This window comes from Populus trichocarpa, chromosome 17 (genome assembly GCF_000002775.5).
Source record: "Populus trichocarpa isolate Nisqually-1 chromosome 17, P.trichocarpa_v4.1, whole genome shotgun sequence".
NCBI classification, from domain to species: Eukaryota; Viridiplantae; Streptophyta; class Magnoliopsida; order Malpighiales; family Salicaceae; genus Populus; species Populus trichocarpa.
In genome coordinates this window covers 841,213-869,118 of record NC_037301.2, presented here as the reverse complement: position 1 = coordinate 869,118, position 27,906 = coordinate 841,213, and the positions used below count along the sequence as shown (strand labels likewise).

The 27,906-nt window shown below is 33.2% G+C and overlaps 5 protein-coding genes across 9 annotated transcripts; 2 read left to right on the top strand and 3 right to left on the bottom strand.

Annotated features, from left to right (window-relative positions):
• The first annotated feature begins 343 nt into the window (after nt 1-343).
• Nucleotides 344-4,621, top strand: LOC18106774 (uncharacterized). Of its 4 annotated transcripts, XM_052448534.1 has the most exons (13): nt 347-604; nt 791-850; nt 1,084-1,251; nt 1,665-1,731; nt 2,065-2,348; nt 2,459-2,542; nt 3,072-3,113; nt 3,219-3,296; nt 3,433-3,462; nt 3,570-3,647; nt 3,838-3,867; nt 3,970-4,041; nt 4,121-4,621. In XM_052448534.1, exons 1-13 carry the CDS (start codon nt 392-394, stop codon nt 4,175-4,177), a joined length of 1,263 nt encoding a protein of 420 aa, XP_052304494.1. In that variant the 5' UTR covers nt 347-391; the 3' UTR covers nt 4,178-4,621. The 4 variants fall into 4 exon arrangements, with proteins under 4 accessions (XP_024445048.2, XP_024445049.2, XP_006372720.3 ...); XM_024589280.2 differs by lacking the exon at nt 3,570-3,647 and having other exon boundaries at nt 344-604; XM_024589281.2 differs by lacking the exons at nt 3,433-3,462; nt 3,570-3,647 and having other exon boundaries at nt 345-604.
• Nucleotides 4,622-4,849: 228 nt separating this feature from the next.
• On the bottom strand, nt 4,850-9,840 carry LOC18106772 (switch 2). 2 transcript variants are annotated; one of them, XM_024589278.2, is made up of 8 exons: nt 9,210-9,840; nt 8,709-8,815; nt 7,451-8,378; nt 7,097-7,344; nt 6,656-6,782; nt 6,303-6,578; nt 5,914-6,187; nt 4,850-5,363 (listed from the first exon to the last, which is right to left on the bottom strand). In XM_024589278.2, the coding sequence occupies exons 1-8, from the start codon at nt 9,645-9,647 to the stop codon at nt 5,044-5,046; spliced, it is 2,718 nt and encodes a 905-aa protein (XP_024445046.2). In that variant the 5' UTR covers nt 9,648-9,840; the 3' UTR covers nt 4,850-5,043. The 2 variants fall into 2 exon arrangements, with proteins under 2 accessions (XP_024445046.2, XP_052304492.1); XM_052448532.1 differs by having other exon boundaries at nt 8,709-8,792; nt 9,210-9,357.
• Nucleotides 9,841-14,055: 4,215 nt separating this feature from the next.
• Nucleotides 14,056-15,014, top strand: LOC18106405 (early nodulin-like protein 2). Its single transcript, XM_024588259.2, has 2 exons — nt 14,056-14,338; nt 14,430-15,014. The coding sequence occupies exons 1-2, from the start codon at nt 14,161-14,163 to the stop codon at nt 14,888-14,890; spliced, it is 639 nt and encodes a 212-aa protein (XP_024444027.2). The 5' UTR covers nt 14,056-14,160; the 3' UTR covers nt 14,891-15,014.
• A 2,929-nt stretch (nt 15,015-17,943) lies between these two features.
• Nucleotides 17,944-19,986, bottom strand: LOC18106770 (putative F-box/kelch-repeat protein At1g12170). The gene is made up of 2 exons (XM_006372654.3): nt 19,874-19,986; nt 17,944-19,601 (listed from the first exon to the last, which is right to left on the bottom strand). Exon 2 carries the CDS (start codon nt 19,576-19,578, stop codon nt 18,415-18,417), a length of 1,164 nt encoding a protein of 387 aa, XP_006372716.3. The 5' UTR covers nt 19,579-19,601; nt 19,874-19,986; the 3' UTR covers nt 17,944-18,414.
• Nucleotides 19,987-25,840: 5,854 nt separating this feature from the next.
• LOC18106409 (protein synthesis inhibitor II) lies at nt 25,841-27,882 on the bottom strand. Its single transcript, XM_006372265.3, has 2 exons — nt 27,741-27,882; nt 25,841-27,482 (listed from the first exon to the last, which is right to left on the bottom strand). Exon 2 carries the CDS (start codon nt 27,463-27,465, stop codon nt 26,341-26,343), a length of 1,125 nt encoding a protein of 374 aa, XP_006372327.3. The 5' UTR covers nt 27,466-27,482; nt 27,741-27,882; the 3' UTR covers nt 25,841-26,340.
• Between the last annotated feature and the right edge of the window lie 24 nt (nt 27,883-27,906).

The window sequence follows — 27,906 nt, the reverse complement described above, 5'->3', positions numbered from 1 at the left end:
AGGGTATTTAGGTTTAGGATGTTTCCTTTTATATTTTTTTTAGATTCAATTAAGTTGGTTCGATTTGATTTGGTTCAATCGGTTTAAGCTTTTTTAAACTGGAACCGAATCAGATCGGGTGGTTTTTTTTATTTTTTAATTGGTTTATTTGGTTTTTTCTATCGATTAAGTTTTTTTAGTTTAATCGGTTGGTCGGTTTTTTAAAATACCCCTACTAGATATATAAGTTGATCACGTGGAAAAGAAATTGGGTGGAAAAATTAGGGAAAAAAGGTTTGCTTTCAAAAATAAAACGCAGCGTTGCAAGCTCGCTTTCCCCTGCAAAACCCTTCCCCTTTAAACTCTCCTCCCCCCCCCCCTCTCCCTCTTGCTTGATTTCTCTTAAAAAAAAATGGAACAGGCAGCAGCAGGAGGGAAGGGAACAGTGACGCCATTAGCGTCAATGTTTCCAGTGAACGAAGCACAAAAGGCAGCGAAACGAGTTGAAGAGAAGATTGGAGAGAAGCAAAAAGAGTTAGACTGTATCAAAGAATATGTTACTGAAAACACCAATCTTATTAACCTTGTCTCTAGATTACCTGATGAACTTAATCATGATATTATGGTAAGCAAGTATCACTAATCACTTAATAATCAATAGTTTTTTGTGTGGGTTCTTTTCAGTTTCTTGTTTTCTTTCCCTTCAAAAACAAAAAGAAGAGGAACTTTTTTTTGAAATGAAAGAGAGTGAACAATCTTTTAGTTTCTTGTGTAGTTAATGTTGTTTTTGTTGTGGGATTTTTTTTTATAGGTGCCATTTGGGAAAGCTGCGTTTTTTCCTGGTAGATTGATACACACTAATGAGTTCATGGTAAGCAAAGCTTTTTTTTTTTTTTGCTTTGTAGATAATGGAGAATTTTGTTGAATTGGATGATAATAAGAGAACCCTGTTGTAGTTTTATGCGGATTTTACTTGAATCAGAGGGTTAGAAGAGAATCCTTTCGTATTTTTTGGTTGAAATAGATGATTAGAGGAAGACCTTTTTTTTGTTTATGAAAATTGGGAATTTAGAGGTGATGGTTATGTGTTGTTTTTGTGTGAAGGTTCTTTTAGGAGATGGTTATTATGCTGAAAGAACAGCTAAGCAAACTGTGGAGATTTTGACAAGGAGAGGGAAAGCTTTGGATTCTCAAGTTGAATCTCTTATGGCAAATATGAAGGATCTTAAAGCCGAGGCTTCATTTTTTGATGTTACGGCTTCTGAGGCTGCTGTAGGTTTTGCAGAATTTGATTATTTTTTTTATGAGGCTTAATCCATGCTTGTAATTGAAAGAACCATGAATAGATTTTACAGTACATGATCTTTCTGAACATTTTGAATACTTTATTGTCATCCTATACAAATGTGCTCCAAAATATTTCATTTTAGGGTAGCTAGTCTGTAAAGTGTTCTTTTGATATGGTTAGTTTTTGAAAGAAAGATACAGGTGTTGCATTTGTGTGCATTTTATTCTAAACATTACAACAGCATCAGTTTTTCCATTTTCTACCAATATCTGTTTGGAGCAAACTCATAGATTTGCATGCTATTTTTTATTCCATTTTTAGAACATGTGTATATGTTCTATGCTACTTGTTAATTGCTTCTTCTTTTTTTTTTCTTTTTTTTCAATATGTGCAAAAGGAGGGTCTTGTGGAAATAAGGGAAGATTACGTGGAGGAAAATTCTTGGGAAAAACATTCCAAATCAGGCTAGTCTCTTGCCTCTCAACCTTTTCATCAGTAGCTTTGTTTCGGTGGAGTGACAAATGCAAGTTAAAGTTTTTTAGGCATACAAGATAAATTCTCATGTTTTGGATCACCTTGGAACTGATATATTATTATTGTCTGGTCCATGTAACTTTCAAGTTATATGTTGCTTCTGCTTTCTGTTGGCACACAGAACTCATGCTTTCTACACAAGAATTTATACTTACAGTTTAAAAGATTTCCTGCTGTTGTTTTGATGATTTGTAGTAGATCACATTCAATCACCGATTCACCATTCTAAATTTGAGATATCAACTTTTCTTTTCATGACACAGATGACAAGAATAATGACAAAAAAGTTGCATTTGAAGATGATGAATATGCCCGCATAATGTCTAGGTTGGATGAGCTGGAGAAAGAAGAACTAGAAGCTGAAGATGAAGAAGTGGATGCTGAAGATGATGATGAGAGTGCTGTTGAGCAACCTGATGCAGCTGAAAACGACGATGAGAGTGATACGGATGAACAAACTGATGCAGCTGAAAGTAATAGTGAAAACCATGATAACACACAACCTAAAGCTAAATTCAATCAATTTCCGCATCAGATTCATTCAGAGGTAAGTGTTAGTATCTGGCTTTGATGAATTAATTACTCAATGATATTGTTGCCATGTTTCATTAACAAAATACGAGTGTAGTTCAATCACTTGACTAATATGAATTACAGATAAGGAAACCACTGCAGCAGACAACTGCCGAAGCATTATCAAATAAGTATCTTCCTCAACAAAGTATTACTGATACATCAAATGTAAGAGATAAAGTCCTTTCCTCTTTCTTTCTTGTAAGTTAGTATTACGTGAAGTGTGATTATTCTATATGGGGTATGCGGCTCTGGTGCGCTATGAGAAATCTCTCAACCATTGACTTCTTGTTTTGAAGTTTATGGTTTTCAAATATTTTAGGAAGAGGTGGTGAGACACCTTTTTCCATCGAAACCACTTTTTTTTCACATCTCTCTAAATGGTGAAACATGTAATGGATGCTCTCTCTCAGTGAAACCTTGCTTTTTATGTTTGTTGTGTAAAGTTTGATAGGAAGATGATTTATGCTAGTGCAAATGCTAGAATTGCAAGGCTAATGTTGCAACGGTCTTGTGGGATTAGAACAATTTGCATGTCATATTGTTAATGGACACTTTTCAGCAAGCATTTTTCTGGGAGGGAACAAAAAAAGAAATTTGATTGTCCCAACAAAAATGCTGTTTCCACAATAATATGCATTCCCAGTTTTGCATATACAGTCTTCTTAACAACGCATCTTTATTTTCTTTCTCATAGGTGCTCATGCAGACTCCAAAATCAGGATTCAATAGTTCCAAGGTATGTTTTTGCACCTCTGAACCATGTCTAGTTGATTAGTTGAAATGAATAGTATTTGATTATTAGCTGGCATCTTCTAGTTATTACACACTATTTACTGTGCAGGCTTTCACAGGCTCAATTGCGGAGAGTGCTGACACTGTTTCAACAAATTCCAGACAACAGGCTGTGACTTCATCACAGGTATAGACTTCCTTTCTTAATATGTTTTTTGGTTGGCACTGGGCAGATGGGCATCAATTGATCCATGATAATGCTCACGTATCTGAATCTGAACTGCTTAATATGTCTCCCCCTTCCCCCTCAAATACGCATGCAGGCTTCAGAACCAGCATTTGACAGTTCCAAGGTATCCTTTTGCAATTGCAATCCTTGTCTCATCGATTAGTTAAAATGAACACAAATTGATTAGTAGCTGACCTCGCTAATTATCACTACTTACTATTTACTATGCAGGCTATCATAGGTTCCATTGTGGAGAGAGCTGACACTATTCCCAAAAATTCACAACAACAGGCTGCGACTTCATCCCAGGTATGTTTCTTTCTTTCTTAAAATGTGTGTGTGTGTGTGTGTGTGTGTGTTTGTGAGAAGTGGGGTTGGGGGGGGGGGATGTGATGATCATGAGTGTCACTAATTGGTTCATAATAACACCCTATCAAGTGTCTTTTCATTGTTTTTAATCATAATTGCTTAATGTGTTTTTTCCATAACACACGTGCAGGCTTCAAAACCAGCATTTGACAGTTCCAAGGTTTGTTTACAGTTAACTTGTCAGTTGGTTGAAGTGAACTGTAGTTAGTAGTTATGTAGCCCTAGTTATGTAGCCCTAATCGATCATTCATCTACTGTACAGGCCTTTACAGGTTCTGTTGTGGAGCGCACATACAACTTACCAACATCAGGACAAGATGCCGTTTCATCACAGGTATTGTTGATCTATTTGGATAACAATGCTGTACAACAAGCCATTATCTACCGATCACAATTGTTATTGAACTTTGCAGTCATCCAGCTCTCAACCTTCAAAGCCAGTTTCCAGATTCAAGATACGGAGATCTTAGCTGCCATTGTTATAGAAATGTGTAAATTGAGAAACCACACGCATATTCTGTCTTTGAGCAGTTTTTGGAGATCCGCTTGTGTTAAGCTAGAACAACATTAATGGTCCAAACAGAATCCATCCTTGCATGTATTTGATATTTGCGTGAAAGGCTTCTCGTGTGACCCCTCTGCTCTCCTCTGGTATATTTTGTTCTAGTTGGCAACTTGACATGGGTCATCGGCACCGGAAACCAGAGGCAAGTTGAAGTGCTGTTGATAGTGTAGTACAATATTGATGTGTTTATAGATGCCTCATGCTTCTGGCTAGTCTATGAACGCTGTGCTGTGTCTAATGGAATTCTGTTTTTGTTGTCATACTAATGACTGGTATAGTGTAATATTGATCGTCATACCAATGACTGGTCTAATGGAAGGTGCCTAATGGTGATGGCCTAGCTTTCTCATGCCTCCTTGCCTTGCTGTTCCCTGTCCAACAAACCTAACTTAAGAAAGTAAATTATCTGGTTGTTAGGTTTTCCTTCAATTCCTCTGCTGAAATTGGATGAACAATCACATCTGCCAGTTGGACAAATTTTAAAATCAACCCAGGATCCCAAAATCCCATACAAATCTCTTGAAACACAAGTCAATCATATCTTCTGAATCTATTGTCTTCGGAAGGACGCTAGAAATGCCAACAATTTCTCATTATTTAACTTTTAATATATTTAATTGATGGCAACCTAACAGCTAATACAGAGGGCGGAAATGAAACAATGCTTTTTCACTTCCAGCATCTTTTTCTTCCTTTACATCTATCTACCTGTACAATATTGCTAAAATATGCAGAGAGTAGAAATTTACAAGGGAAGCTATTTTGCTATTTTCAACCATCAGGCATCTTCTCCTTCCTCTTCTTGTAGTCCCGAAGCGCATTTTCTCTCTCTGAAGTGGTTGCTGATAGAACCCATTTGCTAAATTCAACCTCCCCCATTCCCATGAACTGAGCAAGGAGACTATATTGGATCTTTTTCCAATCCTTGGATGGCAAATCATTCCTTTTCCCACCTACATCATCTGGTTTCCTTCGCCGCTTAACAGGAGGGTTGTTTATGCTATCTTTACCAGGGATGCTTTCTTCTGTGTTCTTTCTAATTCCAGGTCCAATATTGACAATGTCCTCGTTCCGATGAGTGTAAAGAATACCTGAACAGCAAGGAAATTATATCGCATTGAACAGCTTGTACCATCTCTCTCTCTCACATGCATGTGTACGTGCACATTCTTTAAAAAATCCGCAAGCTATCTAGTAGTAAAATAGGAAATTCTCCGGATACAAAACACTCAAAACTTTTGCGGTTGGTACCTTCATCCCTTACATACTATCTTCTAGTTTATTTTTTTGTTTTATCGGTTTATTTTAGTTCTTATCTAAGAACTATATCAGTTAAAAAACTTGAATCAATGGCCATTTATGACAAATCCATCTTAGCAAATTCTCATCTACCTCAATTGCAGCAAAACTTGCACCTTTTTACAGATAGCTTTATTCTTATGCCAAAATATTCTCATAGAAAAATCACTGCTGAATGAAAATGACTGCTAAATTGTGCAGTAGTATCTAATACCATGTGAATTTAAGTGTAAAACTTTATAACAACATTTTGAGGTATAGATTGATGCAGTGCATTTGAATATTAACCAATCTGAAGAAAACAAATGATAAGTAGAAGAAGATACAAACAAATATACTTACCTAACTCTTCAAGAACAGGTTTCTTCCTTGTAACACTCTCATGATTCCCATTGTCACTGGTTTCGCATGCTGATGAAGTTGTTACAGCTGCTTGGTCAGGATGAAGGAAACAGGTCCCAAGTTCAGGCAACTCTTGCATTGTAGTAGAGCATTGTCCATCACCCTTTCCCTGTTTCTCATGTAGTTCAATGATTTCACTGGTAAAAAGCTTATCAGATAGATCACGGAACAGATTGCAAATACCAAAAAGCTCACCCTGAAATTCTTTGCAATCCTGAAAATCCCAACAAAACAAAGGGAGAAACTCTGAATTTTTCAGTACAAATAGAAAAAAAACCCCAAGGAAATATGAAACCCACACACCAGCCCTTCCATTGAAAAAAGGGTACCTGAACGCCTTCAAAATACCGGTTTTCTATCTTCCCTGAAACAGCAATATTTGACAGCTGCTGTTTGTACACTTGACGGGAATAAACAAGTTCCTCAAAAGAACCAGCTGCAAGAAGGCGGAAAACCACAACATGCCGCTTCTGTCCAAAACGAAACGACCTGTCTTGGGCCTGCAAGTCTTGGGCAGGATTCCAGTTTGGATCAAATATAACTACGCGATTTGCGCTGACAAGATTCAATCCAAGCCCACCAGCTCGAGTTGATATAAGGAACACCTGCAAAATAAAAAAGATTAAAGTTGCAAGAAATTTGGGGAACAAACTTTTTAGTCATCTGTTTACTTGAAAGCTACCTGTTTGCTTGGACTAGAGTTGAAGTCATCAACCAAAGATTGACGCAAGTTAGTTGGAGTAGAACCATCAAGTCTCGAGAAGCTATGCCCTTTGCGTATCAGAAATTTTTCCAGTATGTCCAGCATCCTGGAAAAAAAGAGTTTAACTTTAGAAGTGGTAAAACCAGGATGCTCGAACAATAGGAGTTATGAAAATCATTTATTACAGCTATTCTACAAAATCAAATATTAACTACATAAACAGTCACTTCATGACAGAATAATATACATCAACGGGCAAGATGAAAAATTTTATTTTCTTAGATTTATATATTGAATTTCTGAACAGAAAAAAACATGTGTTGATCAAATTTATTATGTCACTATGAGAGAAACATCTAGTATAACGAGAAAAATAAATAGTCGCACCACAGGCAGGTCTGCAAAGTTATGAAGCATTACCTGACAGAATAGCTGAAGAGAAGAATTTTGTCACCTCGTGAAGCCCAGGAAAACATTAACTTTTCTAATGCTTGCATTTTCCCACAATGTTTGACATCGCTCAAGCCCATGAAATTTTCACTTTGGGCATTTCCTCCCACCAAATCTACATCAGCACCAAAGACAGCAGAGGCAAACTCTGCATCCTTCTTCTGTTTATCCGGTTCATCCCTAGGGTTAGGCTTAATCAGCTCGAGGTGATTGCTTATCTGTTAGTTGGATCCAAAAGTGAGTATGAGGAAATAGACAGGAAGTCTACTTTCCAACGATCACTCATCACAAAACAAGAAATAGAAAACAGAAAAGTCCTTTCACCTGTTGGAGTTTCACAAGGCAAGGAAGAACAAGGCAATAGGGGCACGAATCACAACCTTCAGGGTTATCCCTATGAAGGTAGGGCCATATAATTCCATCTGGCACAATCCTTTTGCAGCATTCCACCTGTTTTAGAGGGCTGCCACAACTACATGGAAGATCCTTATTTACAAGGCACTGGATGTCTGGCAGTTGCAACATGCTCCTATAAACCCGCCTTTGCAATTCACTCATGGAACAGAACACAACATTGTCTTCCTTTCCCATCATAAGATGTCCAATGGTCTCCTCCTTTGTCCTTCTAAGCATGTACTTACAAAGAACTGACACTAGGTGCTCTTTGCGCTTATCAGCTTTCCGGACAAAACTTTCAGGTGCAGTTGACCTTTGGCCATGCTTGAGAGGTTCATCATAAAACTCTCGAAAGTGTTCCCTTGATCCCAGAGACCCGGGAGCAACCCAATCAAGGAGATTAAACAGCTCAATAATTTTATTCTGCATAACAGTTCCTGTGAGACCAATACGTTTTCTCGTTTTAATTTCTAAACATGCTAGATATAATTTTGACTTTTCATTTTTAAGCCGATGCGCCTCATCAACAATCACAACCTCCCAATCCACCTCTGACAAAATGCTGCCATGAATTCTGTACGTGTCAAAACTGGTAATCAGTATCTCAACTCCACCAGCTTTCAGTTTCTCAAGTATCAAATCACGGTTTGTCCCATGGTAAAGAGAAACACTAAAGCTTGCCCATCTAGAGAATTCACTTTCCCAATTGTGGATAACAGAAGTGGGGCAAATTATAAGGACAGGGCCTTTTTTACCTACTTGGTTTCCCTTTAATGTTATGGACTCACCGGATTCTTCATCTTTTTCAAAGATAGCAGCCAGGAAAGCAATTGTCTGAATGGTCTTGCCTAGTCCCCTGATCCATTTTTTCAAAAACAAAGCCAACAGATATCAGCCCACCAGAAAATTCAGGAGTATTCATACAAGGAATAATATGTAAATTCGTAAATGCATACTCCATACATGCATAAACTCAAAATTAGCTTAACAAGAAAATGCCATTATTGTTGGTCAAATATCTACAAGTGATAAACGACTCAGGCAAGAAAACACTTTCAGTGTCTGACAAGGACAGTAAATTGTTGTCAAAATGGGTCATGCATAATCATCTGAGAGTAAAACTGTCACATATGAAATACAAAACTTATCAAGAAATCACATATTTCAACACAACAAATATACTGACATGTCATCACCAAGAACACCTCCATGGTTGTCTAGGTATAGCTTATATAAAAATTTTACTCCCTCCCTTTGATGTTCAAGCAACCTGCAGTTAATAGAAGCAGGAACCTGCAATCAAAATTAGCAGAAAAAAAAAAATCATCCACAGATTCCCAAAAATTAAAGAACTCTCTATTCTGTGTGTGTGTGTTTCTTAAATGTAAATTAAGCAAGTTTTTTACGTGTTCTTAACTTCTATAATCCAATTTTGCTATTACAATTCAAAATTTACTCTTCTCCAAAGTTAATCAAATTCTGTAACAATTGCACTACACATAACATACTTCTAAAAGAAGAAACAACTCCTTAACATAGAAAAAAGTGAACTTTCTAATTCAAACAACAAAAAGACACATACTTTCCAACACAAAAACAAAACTTGAACCCAGAAACTGCAATTACAAAAGAAATAAACAACTGGGTCAAAACAATTCGAAGCATAAAATGCATAATTATCAATTACCCGTATGACAGGAACCTCTCCAAGCAAAGAAAGGACTAGTGGCTCAAAGGGTCCAGTATGTTCAAACTGAAACTGACCCAATTTAGTTCTCCCAAGATCCTCAAACTCCCTCTCCTTCTCCTCTTCTTCCTGCCTATCTTCAGATTTTACAACTTGGGCTTCATTTCTAAGCCCTTGTGAATTCTGGGGTTGTTGAGTTCTTGCATTTAGTGAGCCATTCTGTTGTGATAAAGGACGAAAAGGTTCTCCAAGACGTTGGAGTTGCTTTGAAAGAGAGGATTTTGGTGGCTTTCTTGAGATGGTTAGTGCTGGTTCTGGTTCTTGGGAGAATGATGGCTGTGTTAAAGAAGAAGAGGATGATGATGATGTTGTTGTTGAAAGATTTGAGCAGGGTTTAAGGATTTCTTTCAAGGCCTTGAAACTCGTGAGAAGAGACATGACATGACTTGAAAGAGAGGAATTTGTTGCAAATCTTACAATGTTTGTGGGAACTGATGAGTACTTTTGATGTCTGTGGTTTTCTTGGTTTTGAAATCAAGAAAACAGACTCAACAGCTATTTGATTCGGTGATTCGTGATTGAGGGGCCGGTTTTTAGAGGAACGGTGTCGCTGAACATGTAACTTTTTCCCCCATCCAGCCGTCGGGTATTCTTAAACCGGCTCCTAGCTGATCTTGAAAAAAAAAAAAGAAAAAAAAAAGAAAAAGAAAAATCAACTAACTTGGCCAAAAAAAATATATAATAACTCCAGTCATATATAGTTAAAACTTAAATTTTTTATCAAAATAATATAATTTTGATTCTGTTAAATTTTTTAGGTTTACTCATGTCAATCCTTTTGATTTGTGGTTTAGATCTTACTCTATATCGATTCATGGATTAAGTTTTACAATTATAATAGCTACTTTATTTATCAATTTTGTTGTTTTAACAATAATGATTTTATAATATATTTTTTATGTTAATATTAAAAATATAGAAATTTTTAAATCTTAATTTCGTTTTTTTAAACATAAAAAGTCTAGTAAAGAAATATAATTTTTTAATCATCATAATAATATTTTAAAAACTTAAAATTAAGTTTTAAATTAGAATTTATAAATAACCTGAGTTAATTATTTACATTATTTTGGATAGAACGTTGGAATACCATCACTTGTTTTTACATTTAGAACTGTATTTTAAAAATATATTTAATTTGAAAAAAATAAAATTAATAATTTTTTAATGATTTTGATGTAAAAAATAATAATAATAATTTAATACATTATCAAATAAAGTACAATTTAAAGCTCTTTAAAAAGGCACTTGAACAAAAGTCTATACACTTTTTACCTCCCATTATGAGAACACAATTTTCATATTTTTCAGGGACGAGAGGATCCTATAGTATGAAGAAGTCAATGATAAAGCATCGATCATCAATATTCCTTCTCATATTGTAGCGTATTCCCTTTTATTATGGTTTCTCTTAGCTACATGCAACTCCTCCCTTATTACCATGGAAAAGATCTCCCCTGCATGAGAAGTAATTTTCTTAATCAAAGCTGTCGAACAGTAAAAAAATAAGAATAATGGTTTTAATAATTATTGTTTTTTTTAAAGTGTTCTCTAGTTAAAAACACATTAAAATATTTTTTTATTTTTTAAAAAATTATTTTTAACACCACTAAATATACAAGATATTAATTTCATAGTAACATAGCAAAGGGAATAATATACAATTTTTTTTTAAGGTGAACGGTATTCTCCAACTAATTTATTCATGAATTAAAATTAATTTTTGAAAAAACTATCCTAGCTATCCTTTAGTTTGGTTGGTTTTACACTTACCCCTTATATTTTAAAAAATTACAATTTATATCCTAAATTTTATAGCGGTTGTATAGTTTACATCCTAAATTTTTGTATAGTTTAGTCTATTTTTCATTTATTAATGATTTAAATTATATTTTTTCAAAACATGCAGAGTAAAAGTAAAAACAACTAAATTATACTATGGTCAAAATAATGTTTTCTTAATCTTTTTAACCATCCATCTTAATGACTCATCCCCTAATGTATTTAGTGCATTTAGAAAAATAAATTCTTATAATTATTAGTTTTAAAATTATAACGTAATAAATTATAATTTCATTTGTGATTGCGGCTTAAATGTAGGTTAGTCAAAATTTAATTTTTTTTATTTAAATTAATTTTTTATATTTTTAGATGTTTTTAATATTGTGCTGAAGTTAAAAATAAATTTAAAAATAAAAAATATTATTTTAATATATTTTTAAATAAAAAAAATTTTAAAAATAATCTCCATCACAATTTTAAATTTCCCAACAAGAAAGAAATAAATTTCTTTGAACTATCAGACTAATACTTTAAGATTACAATAAACAAGATTTATGGTGACCTGAATTCCAGCTTTGATCTGCATGTACGGGGAATGAAAGGTGCAATAATTGTAAACATTAATATCCATGTGAAAAATTTAAAATTTAAAAATTAGTAATTGAATTTTCAATATCATAATATAATTTAATGCTACAATTGGTATAAAAAATTAAAATACCAATCCATCTGCGTTCACCCGAATATTTCAAAATGTTATTAAAGTGGGTTTTCAATGCTCTTGTAGCTAGAATCCGAGAAGAAGGCATCTCTTGACATTAATTTAATGTTTAATTACAAATTAAATTTCATTATAGTCTCTAATTAAAAAAAAAAGTTCATTCCAATGATGAAATGCATTATTTTTTTTACTTCAATCATGATCACCAGCCATTTCCAACAAAACTTTGTCTCCTTCTAAACCTCTTTTCAATTAATTAAAATTGCGGTAATTTTGTTTGTAGATATTTTTTTATGTGTTTATTTTTTTTTAAATATCATATTGTTTATTTTTTTAGTTAAACACTTTTACTTCAATATCAAACTCATTAAATTGATAACTTTTTTTCTCTCTCAATCACATAGAAAAACAATTATTTGTTTATTTATGTTTTTTCACATATTAATTACATTTCAAACTTTAATTTTTTAAAAGCTAAATAATATGTTTTTTATTCATAAAAATTTATTTTATATGTAAGAATTCATTTCATAATAATTTTAACAAAATAGTTTTTTTTTGTTTTTTTTTTAAATTATAACTATTTTTTTTTTAATTTCAAACACAAAATCTACCATAATATCAAACTTGGTGCTCACCTCTCTTCTTTCATTCATGAAAACAAAAGCAAATACAAAATTGAACAAAATCAAGATTTTGAAGTTAATTATCTTCCTCATAGCTAAAGTTGTTTCAAGTGATTAAAGTTGACCCAAAGAAACTTTTAAAGGTTTTGAAAACCCCCCTAGAACTTATCAAAATCTTTAAGACATTCTTACAAAATGGTCCCTAAAATTAAAACTATAGCTTCTGCCCCCTCCCAAGTCCCTACCAGGTTCGGACTTCTCCATGCTGATCCCAATTCTATTAAATTGTTCAAAAAGTCCAACTTGGAAATTTTTATAGTGATAAAATCATAATTATTAGTAGTTAAAACATAGAATCTCACCTTCACTTCTCTTCAATCACAAAATCCCGTGTTAGCCATCTGCGTGTCTAGCCTGCCTCTCATGCATGCAGGAGATTTCCAAGAGGCAGACTAGTTGGGCCGATGGCCATTATGCCCTTGCTATAACCTCCTATTTTACTTGCCTTTTGATCACACAATATTGCAGAAAAAGGCACTCAACACATCCTCTTATCTAGCTTTAATTTTAATTTTTGGAAGCTTTAATTTTTCAAATATGAGAATAAGTGAGACTTTATCATTTAATCTGATAATTTATGACACATTCAATTCAATAATAAAGAGGGGGATTTTAATTATTGGAAGCCTTAATTTCTCTTTCCTGCCAATTAATTCCTATATGAAAATTGAAAAAAAATAATCATTATTTTTCCATGTTTTTTTTAATCATTAGAAGAGCCTAGCTAGCTAAAATCATTAGTATATGAAAAATAATAATAATTAGAAACCCATAATTAACTAAAATCAATACTTCTTGTATGGTAACAGCTGTAACTCCGACTGTTTAAGAGTGTTTGCGATTGTTTTTTAAAATGCTTTTCACTTGAAAATGCATCAAAATGATATTTTTTATTTTTTAAAAATTATTTTTGATATTATCGCATTAAAATAATCTGAAAACACTAAAAAATATTAATTTAAAATAAAGAAAAAATTAAAATAAAATTTAAAATTTTCAAAAACGCTTTTAAAATGCAAAACGTAAAAATCCCTTTTTTGCAAGATAAAAAAAATTATTTAGATAATGAATCAGAATATTTCAAAATTCCAATTTAATGAATTTCAATGCTTTTCAAGAAGATAGTTTAATTAAGAAAATAAAAAAAATCAATTGATTTATTATAATTTATTTTTTCTTAAACCATCACATGCATGCATTCCCCAACAAAACCAATTCTGTCTTCTTCTAAACCCGTTTTGCTCAGAAAATTATACAACGTTACAATTCATAAACTTGTTCTCTCCTTCTGTAAAAAGCAAAAGCAAAAGCAAAAGAAAAAGAAAAAGAAAATTTAAGAAAAGCAAAAAACAATCTACAGTAAAATACCTCTAAACCTCATAACCGTTAAGTCCCTTGCATGCTGAGACGTGTAATTAATCACTCTCTAGCTATTGAAATTAAGAAAATAACAGTTTCTTCTTTTTCTCTGAAACGCATGCAATATTTATTAATTAACACGTAGACTCAAAAACCAGCCAAGCATTGACACCAACGATCTCATGCTTTACAACGGTAAAATCATCACAATCTCCCTATATAATTCACACCAATCACACCCTCAATCCCCATCAGTTCTTTCTCAGTCTTTCTCTAGCAAAACTTGGGTTGCTGCTTGAGCACTTGCTGTGGGGTTTCTGGTATTGTTTTCTCGTGTTGGAAAATGGGGTCTAAGAGATTTTCTGGTTCTTTGTTTGTGATGCTGGTCTTGGGGTTTCTTCTTGGGGTTTCTCGGGGTTATAAATTCTATGTTGGTGGTAAAGATGGTTGGGCTACAAACCCTTCTGAGAGATACAGTCACTGGGCTGAAAGAAACAGGTTTCAAGTCAATGATACTCTCTGTAAGCTCAATTCCTTCGAATTGTTCACTAATTATATGTTAAGATTATTTCGAATTAAAGAAAATAATTATTTCTTTTATTTATGGTGCAGTTTTCAAGTACAAGAAAGGATCGGATTCAGTCTTGATAGTAAGCAAAGATGATTACAACTCATGCAACACCAAGAACCCTATAAAATCCTTAACAGATGGTGACTCAACTTTCATCTTTGATCGTTCTGGTCCTTTCTTTTTTATTAGTGGCAATGCTGATGATTGCAATAAGGGTAAGAAACTGATAATCGTTGTCATGGCTGTGAGACCAAAACCCCTCCCTCCTACTCCTTATTCTCCCATAACACCAGCTTCTTCACCTCAACCTACTAGTTCTCCACCGGCTGTGTCTCCGGATGCTCGGAGTCCTTCGGATTCCGCTGGTCCTGCGCAGGCTCCATCGACTAATAGTAAATCGGGTTCGTCGGGTCTTACTGCTGGTTCATTGTCAGTTGGGTTGGTTTTGGGTGCTAGCATAGGGGTTAGCTTCATATTGGGTGGCTTTCTTAGGGTTGTTTAAGTTGGTTTCTTGATGTTAGTGAGGATTGAAGTTAGAACAAGGGTCGCTCTGTATTGTTTTGTTCTTTATTTGTTTTCTTGTAGTTTGGTTTATCAATAAAAACCGTGTCTGTTTTATTTTCACATTTTTAATGTTCAATTATGAAATTTTAGTTATTTTAACAATATTGTTTGAGAATATATATATATATAAAATGACGTTCTAGAAAATAATTTTTTTTTTATTTTTGATTAATGTGGGTGTTCGGGTTAGCTTGCGTGTACCTCGACTAATCTCACGGGTCCTGAAGTTAATGATCATATAAATCTCTAGTAGCCTTGAGGTTTGTAAAACTTGAACCGATGATCTTTATAGAACAAATTTAAGATCTGACTAGTTAAATTACACCTATCGGGATTCAGTGTTAATAATTTTAATATTTACATGAGCTTCTACGTGATCAATTATGAATTTGAAATAAAATTTAAACCTTGTTCAATATATACTAATTTCACAAGAACCTCATTGATTTATCAAAGGAATATTAACAAATTCTTTGATTTCAAATTAAAGAAGGCTATCTGATCTGCGAGAGCCAATAATTCTCCGATATAGTGATTAATATGATCTCAAGAATTAATTGGTTTAATTTTGTTTATATATGAAAAACTAAATAATTTTGTTATGGTCACCAAAATGAAACCAAATTGGAGAGAAAGTAGAAGGAGCACAAACATGATGCAATAATTACACGTGACCTCAAAAAAACCAGGCAACTTTAAGCTTCTTAAAATATTTTTTTTAAAAATTATTTATTTTTATTTTAAATTAATTTTTTTTATATTTTCAGATTATTTTAATATCTTAATGTTAAAAATAAAAAAAATTATTATTTTAATATATATATATATATATTAATAAAAAAACATTTTAAAAAATAATAGTAACCATTTGATACATCAACTTAAACCATTACTCCAACAAATACATGCTATTGAAACGAGATTGCAAGCAACTCAAGAAGAATTGCAATTGGTATAATAAGAATAAGTTCAATTCTAATCAGAGAACCACCACAATTCCTAAATTGAAAACCTCATCCTCTCTAATCTCCTTCTCCTAGTAGTCACGACCTCTAAGATCGAATAAGAGAAGTAGGGTGGCTGATTTCAGGTGCGCTTGGAGCTGTTTTGCTAGCGAGGGAGAGAGGGGGTGTTGCTGGTCCGGATGGTGTTGTTTACAAGTCAGATCTAGTGGTGTTAGTTCAATTGGAGTTTGTGGCTATGGGGTTGTGGTGGCTGATTGTAGCAAAGGGCGTTGGGCTGGTTGTGGTGGTGTTGGGTTCGCTACAGTGATGGAAGAGAGAAGTGGGATGCTGGGTTGTTAAATTAACAATTCTAAATAATACTAAAATAATTTTATGTTTTCAAAATATTAAAATGCTATGTTTGTTTTACATTCCAAATTTTCTTATATTTGTTTATCATTAATAAAGTTGATCAACGGAAAACACTTTTCAGTCAAAGAAAAATTTAGCTTGGTTTTCAAGAAAGTGTTTTTCTGAAAAATTTGGGCGGAAAACACTTTTCGGAAGTTGTGAAAATTTAGAAGTATCATATTATTTGCTGATTATATCAAATTTGGTCCTTAAACTTTTAATTTTCATATATATTTTGTTTTGAATATTTATTTTTCAATTTCATCTCTTAAAATTTAATTTTTATATTAACTTTGGTTCTCATTTTTATAATTATTATTTGCTTTTCCCTTATCATTTTTTAAGGGAAATTTTTTATCTATCAAATTTTGTCCTCATTCTTTTGATTGTTACTTATTTTATTTGAAATAATTTATGAAATGTTAATTATTATTATTATTTTAATTTCTTCATCTTTTTTTTTTATTTTTTAGATTTGATTTCTATTATTTTGATTATTATTTATTTTATCTGAGATAATTTATGAAATTATATTTTTTTCAATTTCATTCTCATTCAATCTTTTAATTTGTAAGATTTGTTCCTCATTATTTTAATAAACTTGAAAAAATAAAACATTAATAAGTTATTTTCCAGCTCATTTTCCATGACATAACCAAACACTGGAAAGTGTTTTCCAATTTATTTTCCATTACACTACTAAACATCGAAAAATAATTTACTTTTTAAAATTTATTTTTTCAAAATTCACTTTTCAAAACAAAATTATTGTCCAGCAAATAAACCAGTTTAATGTCAGAAAAATTGTATTCCACCTTGTCCGAGTTTGAAATGAGCGGCACAAAAGGAAGTCACAAATATTATGCAGAAGATTAGATTAATCCTTAATTTCTCGGACAATATCGACCATGTGATAGCACTAGCATTCGAAAAATTGTTCCTTTGAATGATCAGAACCAGTTTTGTTGCTTCACATTAACTGAGCAACATGGTTGAACATTCGGGTTATTTAGATAAAACAACTGCTAATTTATTTTTTTCTCCTATCAAATTAATTACAAAAAGAATATTAAAAACCAATAATAAACACAAGTGTCTTTCCATCAATAATATTTATTTTCTCCACTCATCACGAGATTGCTTTGCTTTAGTTATTATGAGACATCGTAAAATTCACTTATTATTAAACATCTACAACTCAATGCATCTTGAAATATTTATTAACAAGATGAGCTGGTGTTATCAAGATCTATAAACACCTTAATCTATAAATAAACATTCAAACAACTCCAAGATAATTCAAGGCATTCAAGTAAGAGCTTTCATATAAATACAAGCATTCAAGTTCTAACAAGAACACTCACGTGTATATTCTCTTACTTTCTTTATTTTTTCATATATTTTTTTACTCATATAATTAAGGATCTATAATTCTGACATGTTATAAAAAACAGCGAGTCTGAAGATAAAATCTAAATCCTAGCCCATACACTTCAGCTTAAGATAATCATGAAAAACCCAGTAAAATCCTGAAGTTTTTACAACTGAGGCTACCTTCATCCTGAAGCAACAATATGGGCAAGGTGGTTTCTCAAGCAACCAACATCATCATCAACCCTCTTCCATATGCCTGCAGTATATACTCCTTTTCAAATTACAATGCATGTAAGATGCTCAAAAGCAAAGAATTGAATGGTGCACACAGTCTCCTTCGATGATCTCAAAATTCAGCATTCAAAAATTTGGGTATCCCCATCAATATAGTAGAAAATTTGATTCACATTCATTGATATTTATTAGTTTGTGTTGAATCCACAACTATATTTATGGGATTTCGTTTCAAGAAGAGGAAGACAATTAATCATAGAATTATACAAATAGCACAATAAAATACAAAACATTATTCATTACTCAAAGAAACTTCTTATTTGATTATTATGTAAGGAAACAGAGAATGACTGCTCCTATTGAGTTACATGGATCAACGGTATATTACTCTGCATCTCTTTGTCAACGACATATTCAAACCGAATTCTCTAAATTCTACTGATAAAAAAACTGTTTCATACCATGCGAATTGCGATGCTTTCTTCAGCTTTATGCGAGTCTATTGTGCTAGCGCTTCAGCTTCCCAGTGTTCATTTCTATCCTTGAATGAGACCAGGCTCCCCCGATAAACGAAAATTCCTTCGCACGAATGAATATCTTTTATATATCCAAGATAGGTTATTTCTTGGGTAATAATGTCAAATAAGGTTAGTTCCTTACAAGGGCCACATTCAAAGATAAACTTACTATTCTTCCAATGCGCAATTGGTGAAATCCGTCCATATGAACTAGTCCCAACAGTGAATTGTTTTGTCCAACATCCCTCCTTCAATGTCCATATCTCAAGAAAATGCTTGATATCATGAACAGTAAGCAAAGCAAGGGAGTCATGGTATACTGAAAGAACAGTTTCCCTGGCTGGCTTGTCATAGTCTGGTAGCTGCATATCTTGGATCAAATCAGTAGCCATATCAAAAGAAATAATGGCTTCGTCATAAGTTTTCCCACCAGAATAATCTGATCCCAACCAGTAAAAAACTCCATTCAAACAAATGTAACATTTATTGTTGCTCAATAACTTGTAATTTTGTGGCAAATCTCCCCAATATCTCCAAGAATCAGTACTTAATGAGTACACAAAGACTGATAAAGGATAACGAATTTTGCTATTTGTTTTGCTCCAACTTTTAATAACAATCACCTTGTAATCTTTAGTTACTCTATCAAATCCAAAACCAAAAACTTCCTTGACACCAGCATAAAAGCTAAGGGATGGGAGATTGGGTTTCCTTATTAGTGGAGGTAATGTTTTCAGTTCATTGGTTGCAGGGTTCCATAGAGCACGATGATCCCTATAAGAATAACGGTCCAGGTAGAATATCCCATTGCAAGGACCACAGATAAAGGAATTATATATGGGCCTATCACGCAGTTCTTCGTATGATAAAATTGTAGATGTTTCATCTACCAAGAATTCATACAACGCAAGTTCTCCTAATTTCGTTACGAAATACTGAGCAAGGAAAGTATCAATATCGTTATAGTTGTCATAGTAATTATTAAGATGCTTGGATATGAAAGCTTGGCTTGTAATGATCGCATACCATGACTTGCAAACGCACTTGAATTGCAGTAGAGCTTTCACCGGCAGCCATGATAGAATCTCAGTTATCAAATCTTCAGGTAATGGATCTTCGATCTTGATTGCCTTTCCTTTCAACATCTCTCCCTTTTGGCTTCTGCAACCTTATATATATATAAAAGTCAGAGATAAAATCATTGTCACCTTGCTTTTAAAATATAACTGAAAACCCTTTTGCTAACGTATTTAAGGAAAGTGTCACCCTACACCCTACACAATCAATTATAATCTTCACAGTTATGTCCTAGAAGTACGAAGAAGAAGAGAACGAAACACAATGATAGAAGTACGTAATATTGTAATAACAAAAAAAGAAGAAGAATAAAATTGAAGTTGAAACGTGAAAAATTAATGTATAAGGTTAAAGAAAGCAAACCTCAGACAGATTTAAGGTTGAAGGAAACAAACCTCCGAGTTTGATAGTTAAAACAAGGCTCCCATGCCGAATACCCTAATATATAGCTTATTTTTATACTGGCAAAAGTCCTGACCCTAAAAAGTTTGTCTCATTGTCTCTAAGTTTTGGACTTTTAGTAGTAAGCCCATAAAACCATTACAGTTTAAATGAAAAATTGATTCTGGGGAGGCTTTCCCTGACCCGTTGGGCTCCTACCTGATATATATATATATATATATATATATATATATATATATATATATATATATATATATATATAGTGCGAGAGGTTAATTAATAGTTTCAATTTTGTAAGATCGATGGTTTTGATTCAAATAAAGAAAAGAATAATAATAAATAAAAATAAAAATATAAAAAGCGAGATTTGAATTAATAGGACTATTTCTTATCTTTGATTTTGTCTAATGACTGTTTATAATATATTGAATAATTTGTTAAAATTTGTTGAGGCTTTCACCAAACGAATAAGAAAAGGGTATTTTTCTACATGTTACCCAAAACAAAATAGGAGCCCAATGGGCCAGATATAGCCTCTCTATAATCATTCCATTAATTTTCCATAGATGAAGGGTTAATTGATGGCAAGGATGACTAGGATTGCAAGCAACGGGTAACTATCAACTGTGTAAGTAATGGAGTTTTGTGTGCATTCATATGCCAAGCAATTAAAGCAGCTCCTTGTAAAATCCAACATATCTGCAATTACATGCAAATAACATATTTTAGCATATGATCAACAAGACAACGCAACCCTTCTATTACTTTTCACCTATTATTTCTATTTTCCACAGAACATGAATTAACTACTAAGAATCTCAGAGTCATCAACCAACCAAGGCTCCAATCACCCAGTAGACCATGCTTTGGAACATGGCATCTACCACCCCATAACTGAAATACAAATTTTCTTACGACAGTGTTAATTCGTTATTTATTAATTTTAATTATGTGTATTAATTTCCCAATTTGTTCTATTAATGGTCAAAGCAATTTCAAAGCACAACAAATCCACAAACATATATCATATAGTCATGTTCGATCAAAGTGAGCAAACACTAGGAGTTTTTTCTTCTTCTGTTTTTTTTATTTTTTTTTCACTTCATTATTTTTCACTTCTCTTTCCATTTCTTCGTGATTTTTTTTATATATATAATTTCAATTTTTTTAATTACTAAATAAAATAAAAAGATTAGTGGCAGTTTTGTAAATAAACAAAATAAAATAGATGAGTACAATTAGTTGCGAGTTGAGGCGTGGAGCCTCGGGTCAGGCTACAGGCCAACACACTGTGTTGTTTCACTATTTAAATATCTTTTTTTTTAGACTTTCCTTTTTTATTTTCTAACTCTCTCTCTTCTTCTTTGATTTCTCTCTTTTCTTTCTTTAAATCTAGAAAACAATGATATTGCCTCTATACCGTTCATCGTCGCAAACTGCCATCATTTGATAAGATTTCCGCGCAAAAAAAAAAAAACCTTTTTCGAAAGCACACCACCTCCTCAATCCAAAAACACCCTTCTTTTACCCTAAACAATTAGCATGTTGGAAAGTACTTTCTTTTTGAGTTCTAGTCATTAGCATGTTGGGTTATGGAGGAGCTAATCCGGCTTTTCGAGTGTGTTTGATATTGTAGTAGCTGTTGTGGTTGTGGTTTGAAAAAAGTTATTTTATAAAAAGTACTTTTAATTGAGGTTGGTTTGGAAAAATATATGTTTGGTTAAAACTGTGGTTGAAATTGAGATTGAACAAAAAGTAGTTTAATGTGTTTGGTTAAAAGAATGCTTTTCAAATTGAGGTTATAAAATAATCATCAATATATATATATATATATATATATATATATATATATATATTGATGATTTTTAATTTAAATATTATAGATTTAACTACTGCTATTACATCATGAAATAAATAATATTGATATCAAATATTTCTTATTGTTCGATCAAATTCTGCAAATGCTACATCATCAAACGATCTTCTTCTAATTTTTTTGAATAGAACACAATTAAAAATAAAAATAAAAATAAAAATTGAATTTTTTTAACTGGGTCGGACCCGACAAGAATAAAATTGGGATTGTGATCAAATTCTACATCATCAAACGATCTCCTTCTAATTTTTTGAATAAAACACAATTAAAAAAAATAAAAATAAATTTTTTTTAACTGGGTCAGACCTAGTTCAATATATTTAGCTTTGGACCGGACCCGATCCGACCGGAACAATGAAGAGAAAAGCCAAGCGTTTTCCCCTTGTGTTAACACCCCTCCCCTCCCCTCCCCTCCACCGAGATATTATATGCCTCTCTTTATCTCTTCTTTTCCGTTAACCATACCTCACGCAGATTCAGGTTTTATTTCCTGCCAGACGAAGACAGAGACCTACCCATGTAGCTGTTTTTTCCTCAATCCAAAAACACCCTTCTTTTACCCTAAACAATTAGCATGTTGGAAAGCACCTTCTTTTTGAGTTCCAGTCATTAGCATGTTGGGTTATGGAGGAGCTAATCCGGCTTATCTTAAGAGTGCTTTACTTAACTTACTTAGTGAAGCATGAGTGCTAACTTCAGTATTAACAAAATAGTATTTTCAACTCTCAGAATTATAGTTTAACTGGTCAGGTTCTAGGTTTGTTCTCTAGAGATCACTAATTCGAGTCTTACAAATCTTAGGATCACTGGAGGCTTATATAGTTGTTAACTTTAGGACCCGTGAAATTAATCGAGGTATACGTAAGCTGACCTGAACACCCACATTAATTAAAAAATAATATTTTCATCGAAGCATTATTTTAAATTTAAACCAATATCTCAAATCAAATCATATATGTTCACACCTAACATGTGGGGGTTACTACTCATTGTATAGTAGTAGTAGATGCGATGAACTTTCTAGTGTAGTAATGAAGAAAAAGAATCTTAAGAATTCACCACCCTGCCTAGTCATAATGTATCCTCCACGACACCTGCTTTTTTAAGCTAATAAAGTTGTGCTATCAAAATATGGGAGCACTAGCCATAATGTTTTATTTCCAATCAACCAATCGATACCACCGCTTATAGTTGATTATGAACACTTGTGTTCACATCAACCCGAAATATTTGTCATCAAGAGAATGTTTTTACATGGTGAAAAAGATATATTCCTAAGTAAATTATGTAACGTGTTTATTAAGGTTGCTACAATAATGTCATGTCATGATGAATATGGGCCGACATTAATATTTTTTTTATAATAATATTAATATTATAATAACCGACAATCATGAATGCTGGGGCAGTACTACTAATTGTGGGGATCTCTCTTTCATTTTTCTTGGATTCACATCCTGGACAGCATCTTCTAATTATTAAAAAACGATTTGGCTTTACAACGATTTTGCTTCATTTTTGTGAGCCACCCTTGAAAACAATATTGCTTCATTTTATGAGCCACCCTTGATGTGACCACCCTTGATGCTTGATTGATCCAACCATGGCTTTAAAACCTGATTTTGAAAGAGGTTTGTGATACAATGCAAGTGAGTCTGCATTCACATGCTATACAGTAGTTTGAAATAGGCAATCATGAATGCTAAGGCAGAAATCGTGAGAATCTCTCTCTCTCTCTCTCTCTCTTTATTAATAATTGAATTTTATTGACGACTCCATTAAATATATGAATTCTTGCTTGAAAAAAACTTTGAAAGGAGACATGCAAGAAAGAGAAAGACTTACATGATAAAAAAAAGATAAAAATAAAATAGGGACATTAGTTTCTATCGCTAAAAAGACTAGTGGGAATCTCTCTTTTTATTTTTCTTGGATTCACATGCTGGACATTAGTTAAAAACTGTTACACTAGTGTGAAGTCAATGCTCTTCTCTGCGTAAAAATAAAATAGGGACCCGAATTGGACCACGTCAAATCACAAAGTCAATTAATGGTCTCCCCCGGATTTTTATTTTATTTTATATACTATGTATTTTACTTCTTTTTGTGTTCTTTTATTTTTCTTTTTCATTTTTTTGTTCGGTAAAATGATTAATAATGATTCAAAACTATGAAATCTTAACATCATTTGATCATAAGTTCATAATTACAGGCTGGGTATAATAAATGATTACAAACTCAAATTAATATAATTGATATGTTGTGATTTATAGTAGGCAATGACTTGCGGTCTAAGAGTTTTTTTTTAAAATATAATCGTGGTTGTTTTTAATTTAAAAATGTATCAAAATAATATATTTTTTATTTTAAAAAAATTATTTTTGATATTAGTGCATCAAAATGATCTGAAAACATTAAAAAATATTAATTTAAAGTAAAGAAAAAAATTAAAAAATTTTAAATTTTTTCAAAAATACTTTTGTAATGCAGAAACAAACAGGGTCTAAGTGATGACATGTCAAGAATTTATAACAATTGTGTGTGAGGTGAATAAAAGTTAAGACCGATAGAAAAAATTGTTTAAATTTAGTTAAATTGGTTCGGTTGGTTTGGTGTTACCTACAGATAAAAAAAAGAGGATATTGATCAGAAGGCTGAAGAACTTTTACACGTAATGGTGCACAAACTATAATTGATATTATAGTTTTGAGTTATAATATTAATTAAAATTTTATTATGATTTTTAACGAGAACATCAATTTAATTATTATTATTGTCAAATACAACAAGCAAGTTCAAAGTGTGCTATTTTGATAAACTTTTTAGGTTAGGTAGTCGTTTTTATTTTGTTTTTTCATTGCCTTTAGGTACGTTCTTTTGCTCGAGAACAAGTAAAAGATAAGTACGAGGGGATTGATAGGACTGGAAAATATACGTATTTTAAGTCCTCTATACTTAGTATTTTGATTGTCTTATCACCAATTCTGTGTAAATTTATGCTTTTTTTTAAAAGTATATTATTTCATCAATTTTTTTTATTATAATATTAATTTCTTATTTATTTTAATTATGTGTATTAATTTTCCAATTTGTTCCTATTAATGGTCAAAGCAATCTCAAAAACAACAAGTCGACAAACATGTATCATATAGTCAAGTTCGATCAAAGAAGGACATTATTTTATCGATCAGTGAGGAAAAGCTACGAGATTCGTCGTCGATGATTTGGTTTTATTATTGTTGACATTAAAATATTAATAGTATTATTTATTTATTACTATTAATATTGTTGTTTTCAGCATTAAAAAAATGATGAAAATTAACAAAAAAGAAATAAAAGAATAAATTAATAAATCAAAACTTGCATACTTGGACAATTGGCGAATTTCGCTAAAAAACGCAAGGACAAACAGTCGGATGGAAATTCGTCAATTTCCTTTCCTCGTTTTTTTCTTCTTTTTTTTTTCCACTTCACTATTTTTCTTTTCTCTTTCCATTTCTTCCTGATTTTCTTTTATATAAATATTTTTGTAATTACAAAATAAAATAAAAAGATCAATGACAATTTTGTAAATAAATAAAATAAAATAGATGGGTATAGCTAGTTGCGGGTTGAGACGCGGACCCTCGGGTTGGGTGATGGGCGAACACACAGACTTGTAGGTGTAAAATGGTGTCATTTAATCACTATTTAAACATTTTTTTTTAGACTTCCATAAGAGTGGTTTGGTGAGTGTAAATGTGGACGAGATCTGCGCAGGAGGGATCTTGGATGTCCTCAGATGCAGATGCGACACTCTTCCTATTAATTACCTGGGCCTTCCTCTGGCTTAATAGGATTTCCACATGGAAACCTGTGATATCCAAAATTCATGGGAGACTTAGCTCTTGGAAAGGCAAGCTATTGTCTATGGCTCGGAGAGCTGTTTTAATTAAAAATGTGTCAATTGCCATTACTCTCAATTGACATTACTGTAGAAACCTTAATAAACACATCACATCGATTTACTTAGGAAGTAAAACCAGATATTAAGGCTCCCAAATAAAAGCAAATAACTATAAAACGCATCGGTTTATAATTGAATTAGATTTCACATGTCTAATCAAGGGGGTGATTGTTAGGATATTGTCATTTGTGGCAATACCCCACCACCAAGCAAGTTGAAGCATGAATTGTGCCACAATTCATGCCATGGTTTAAGACTTTGTTGACCCCTCCATGTTGACAAATGTGCTGGAGGGGCTCACCATGTTTGCCTATAAAAAAGGCAATTATTTGAGAGCAAAGTGAGAGGGTTGAGAGAGAACGTGAGTGTGTGCAAGAGAGTGGAGAGAAAGAGAGAGCTGTAATGGCTGCTGCCATTGCAGCAGCTGCAAGTGCAACAAAAGAGCTGGGAGTTGAGTTTGAGTGAAGTGATCCTCCTCCTCCATGTATGTTGTAATCATTTCTCTATATATCTCTAATAATATGGACTCTCCCGTGGATGTAGGCGGTTTTGCCGAACCACGTAAAATATTGTGTCAGTGTGCTTTAATCCTTCGATGAGCAACTATCAGTACACCCCCGGTCCGCGCATGGGAGAGCCGGAATTCACCAACATATCAGTGAGAAGCAATTTGATGGTAAAGTTCCCGATGGCAATGATGGATTGAGATGGTCCAGTTAGCGAAGCATTTTGACCTGGCTTGATGGATTCTGGGTTGCTGCTTGTGCGGTTGTAGATGTACTCTATATTTAGTCCATCGTCGACTGTGATTGTGCCATATAGTTGTCCGGGATCCTCTCCATCTATGTTATCAATGCTCACCGAGAACACTTCCACAAGTGGTAGGCCCAAAAAGCATTGTCCTTCATCAAAGGTCATGCGTGGGAACCTTCTTTGTCCACTGTTCCTGAAGCAAAGTCCCAACAAGATGCCAAGTATTGCTGCAGCTTGGGAAATAGTTCTTATTTCCCTGTTATCTGGTGGAAGCCGCACGACATTTCTTCGAAGTTGAAACGATTCATCTGGGTAAGCATCAGCACGCAACAAAGCTGCAGAGAAAGCGTCCCAAGCACGAACTAAGGTAGTAATCCAAGGTTGGATCTGGCCTTCTCGGTTACGATTGTCATAACTATTGTAATCATCAGAGCTAGTGCCATGCGAGTTGTCAAAATTGGTAGCCATATAGTCGGATATAGGAATTAGTCTGGTTGATTCGCAGATCATCATAATCACACCAATCAGATAACGTGCCCTAATCTTCCAAGTTGTCGATGTAGCAAGCTGATTTATACCGTACCCTAGGTTGTAGAAGCCAACTCTTACTTCCTCCATACTCAGGCCAGCAACATTTGATAACATATTGTAGCTACCATTGAAGCCTAGGAATTCGGTTCCTTGTTCTCGAATTAGATGCACACCGGTTTCGTTGTTGAACTCCAACCACTGCCCGTTCTGCATCTGGTAGCCAATCAAGTACAGGTTATCCATTCGCAACCTGAACCTCACAGAGTGATCGTTGGTTCGTATTACCAAATCGAAGAATCGAGTGGGTGGCTCCTCTTGAACAGCAAGTGCAGGACGATTGTGGGAAAATCTCACGCCCAATCGATCACGCAGTTTCTCAATGAAATCTCGATAACCTCCCCTGGTGCTGGTTTGAACATTGATCTCGATCTCAAACTCCACCGGCATTGTCTTTGATCAAATTGCTTGTGCAACGAGATAAAGTTCAATCAGTTGCAATTTACAGCCAAGACAAAAGAAGTCAATGACAGTTCTAACCAAGATGTTGAAGATTAATTAAATGCCATTCATAATCGAAAAGAAGAACTAGTAACAATTAAAAGAACAGGAGAGAGCAGGACATCACAAGGTACGTAATAAACTTCACATTGTCGAACTCGGAACCATAAACAAAGTAACAATACAACGTAGGTGTTACAAGAATATTACACTGTGAAAAGTACCTTGGATAAATCGCTTTTCTATTTGCTTAGTCGAATCTGTTGGGTGTTGAATCTCCTCAAGCTATGCAGTTTCTGTAATGGTATTGGGATGTATATATAGACAGAAAAACTAGGAAGAGAAAGCACGTGGAGTAATTTCTCATACAATGATTTATCCTTCTCATTC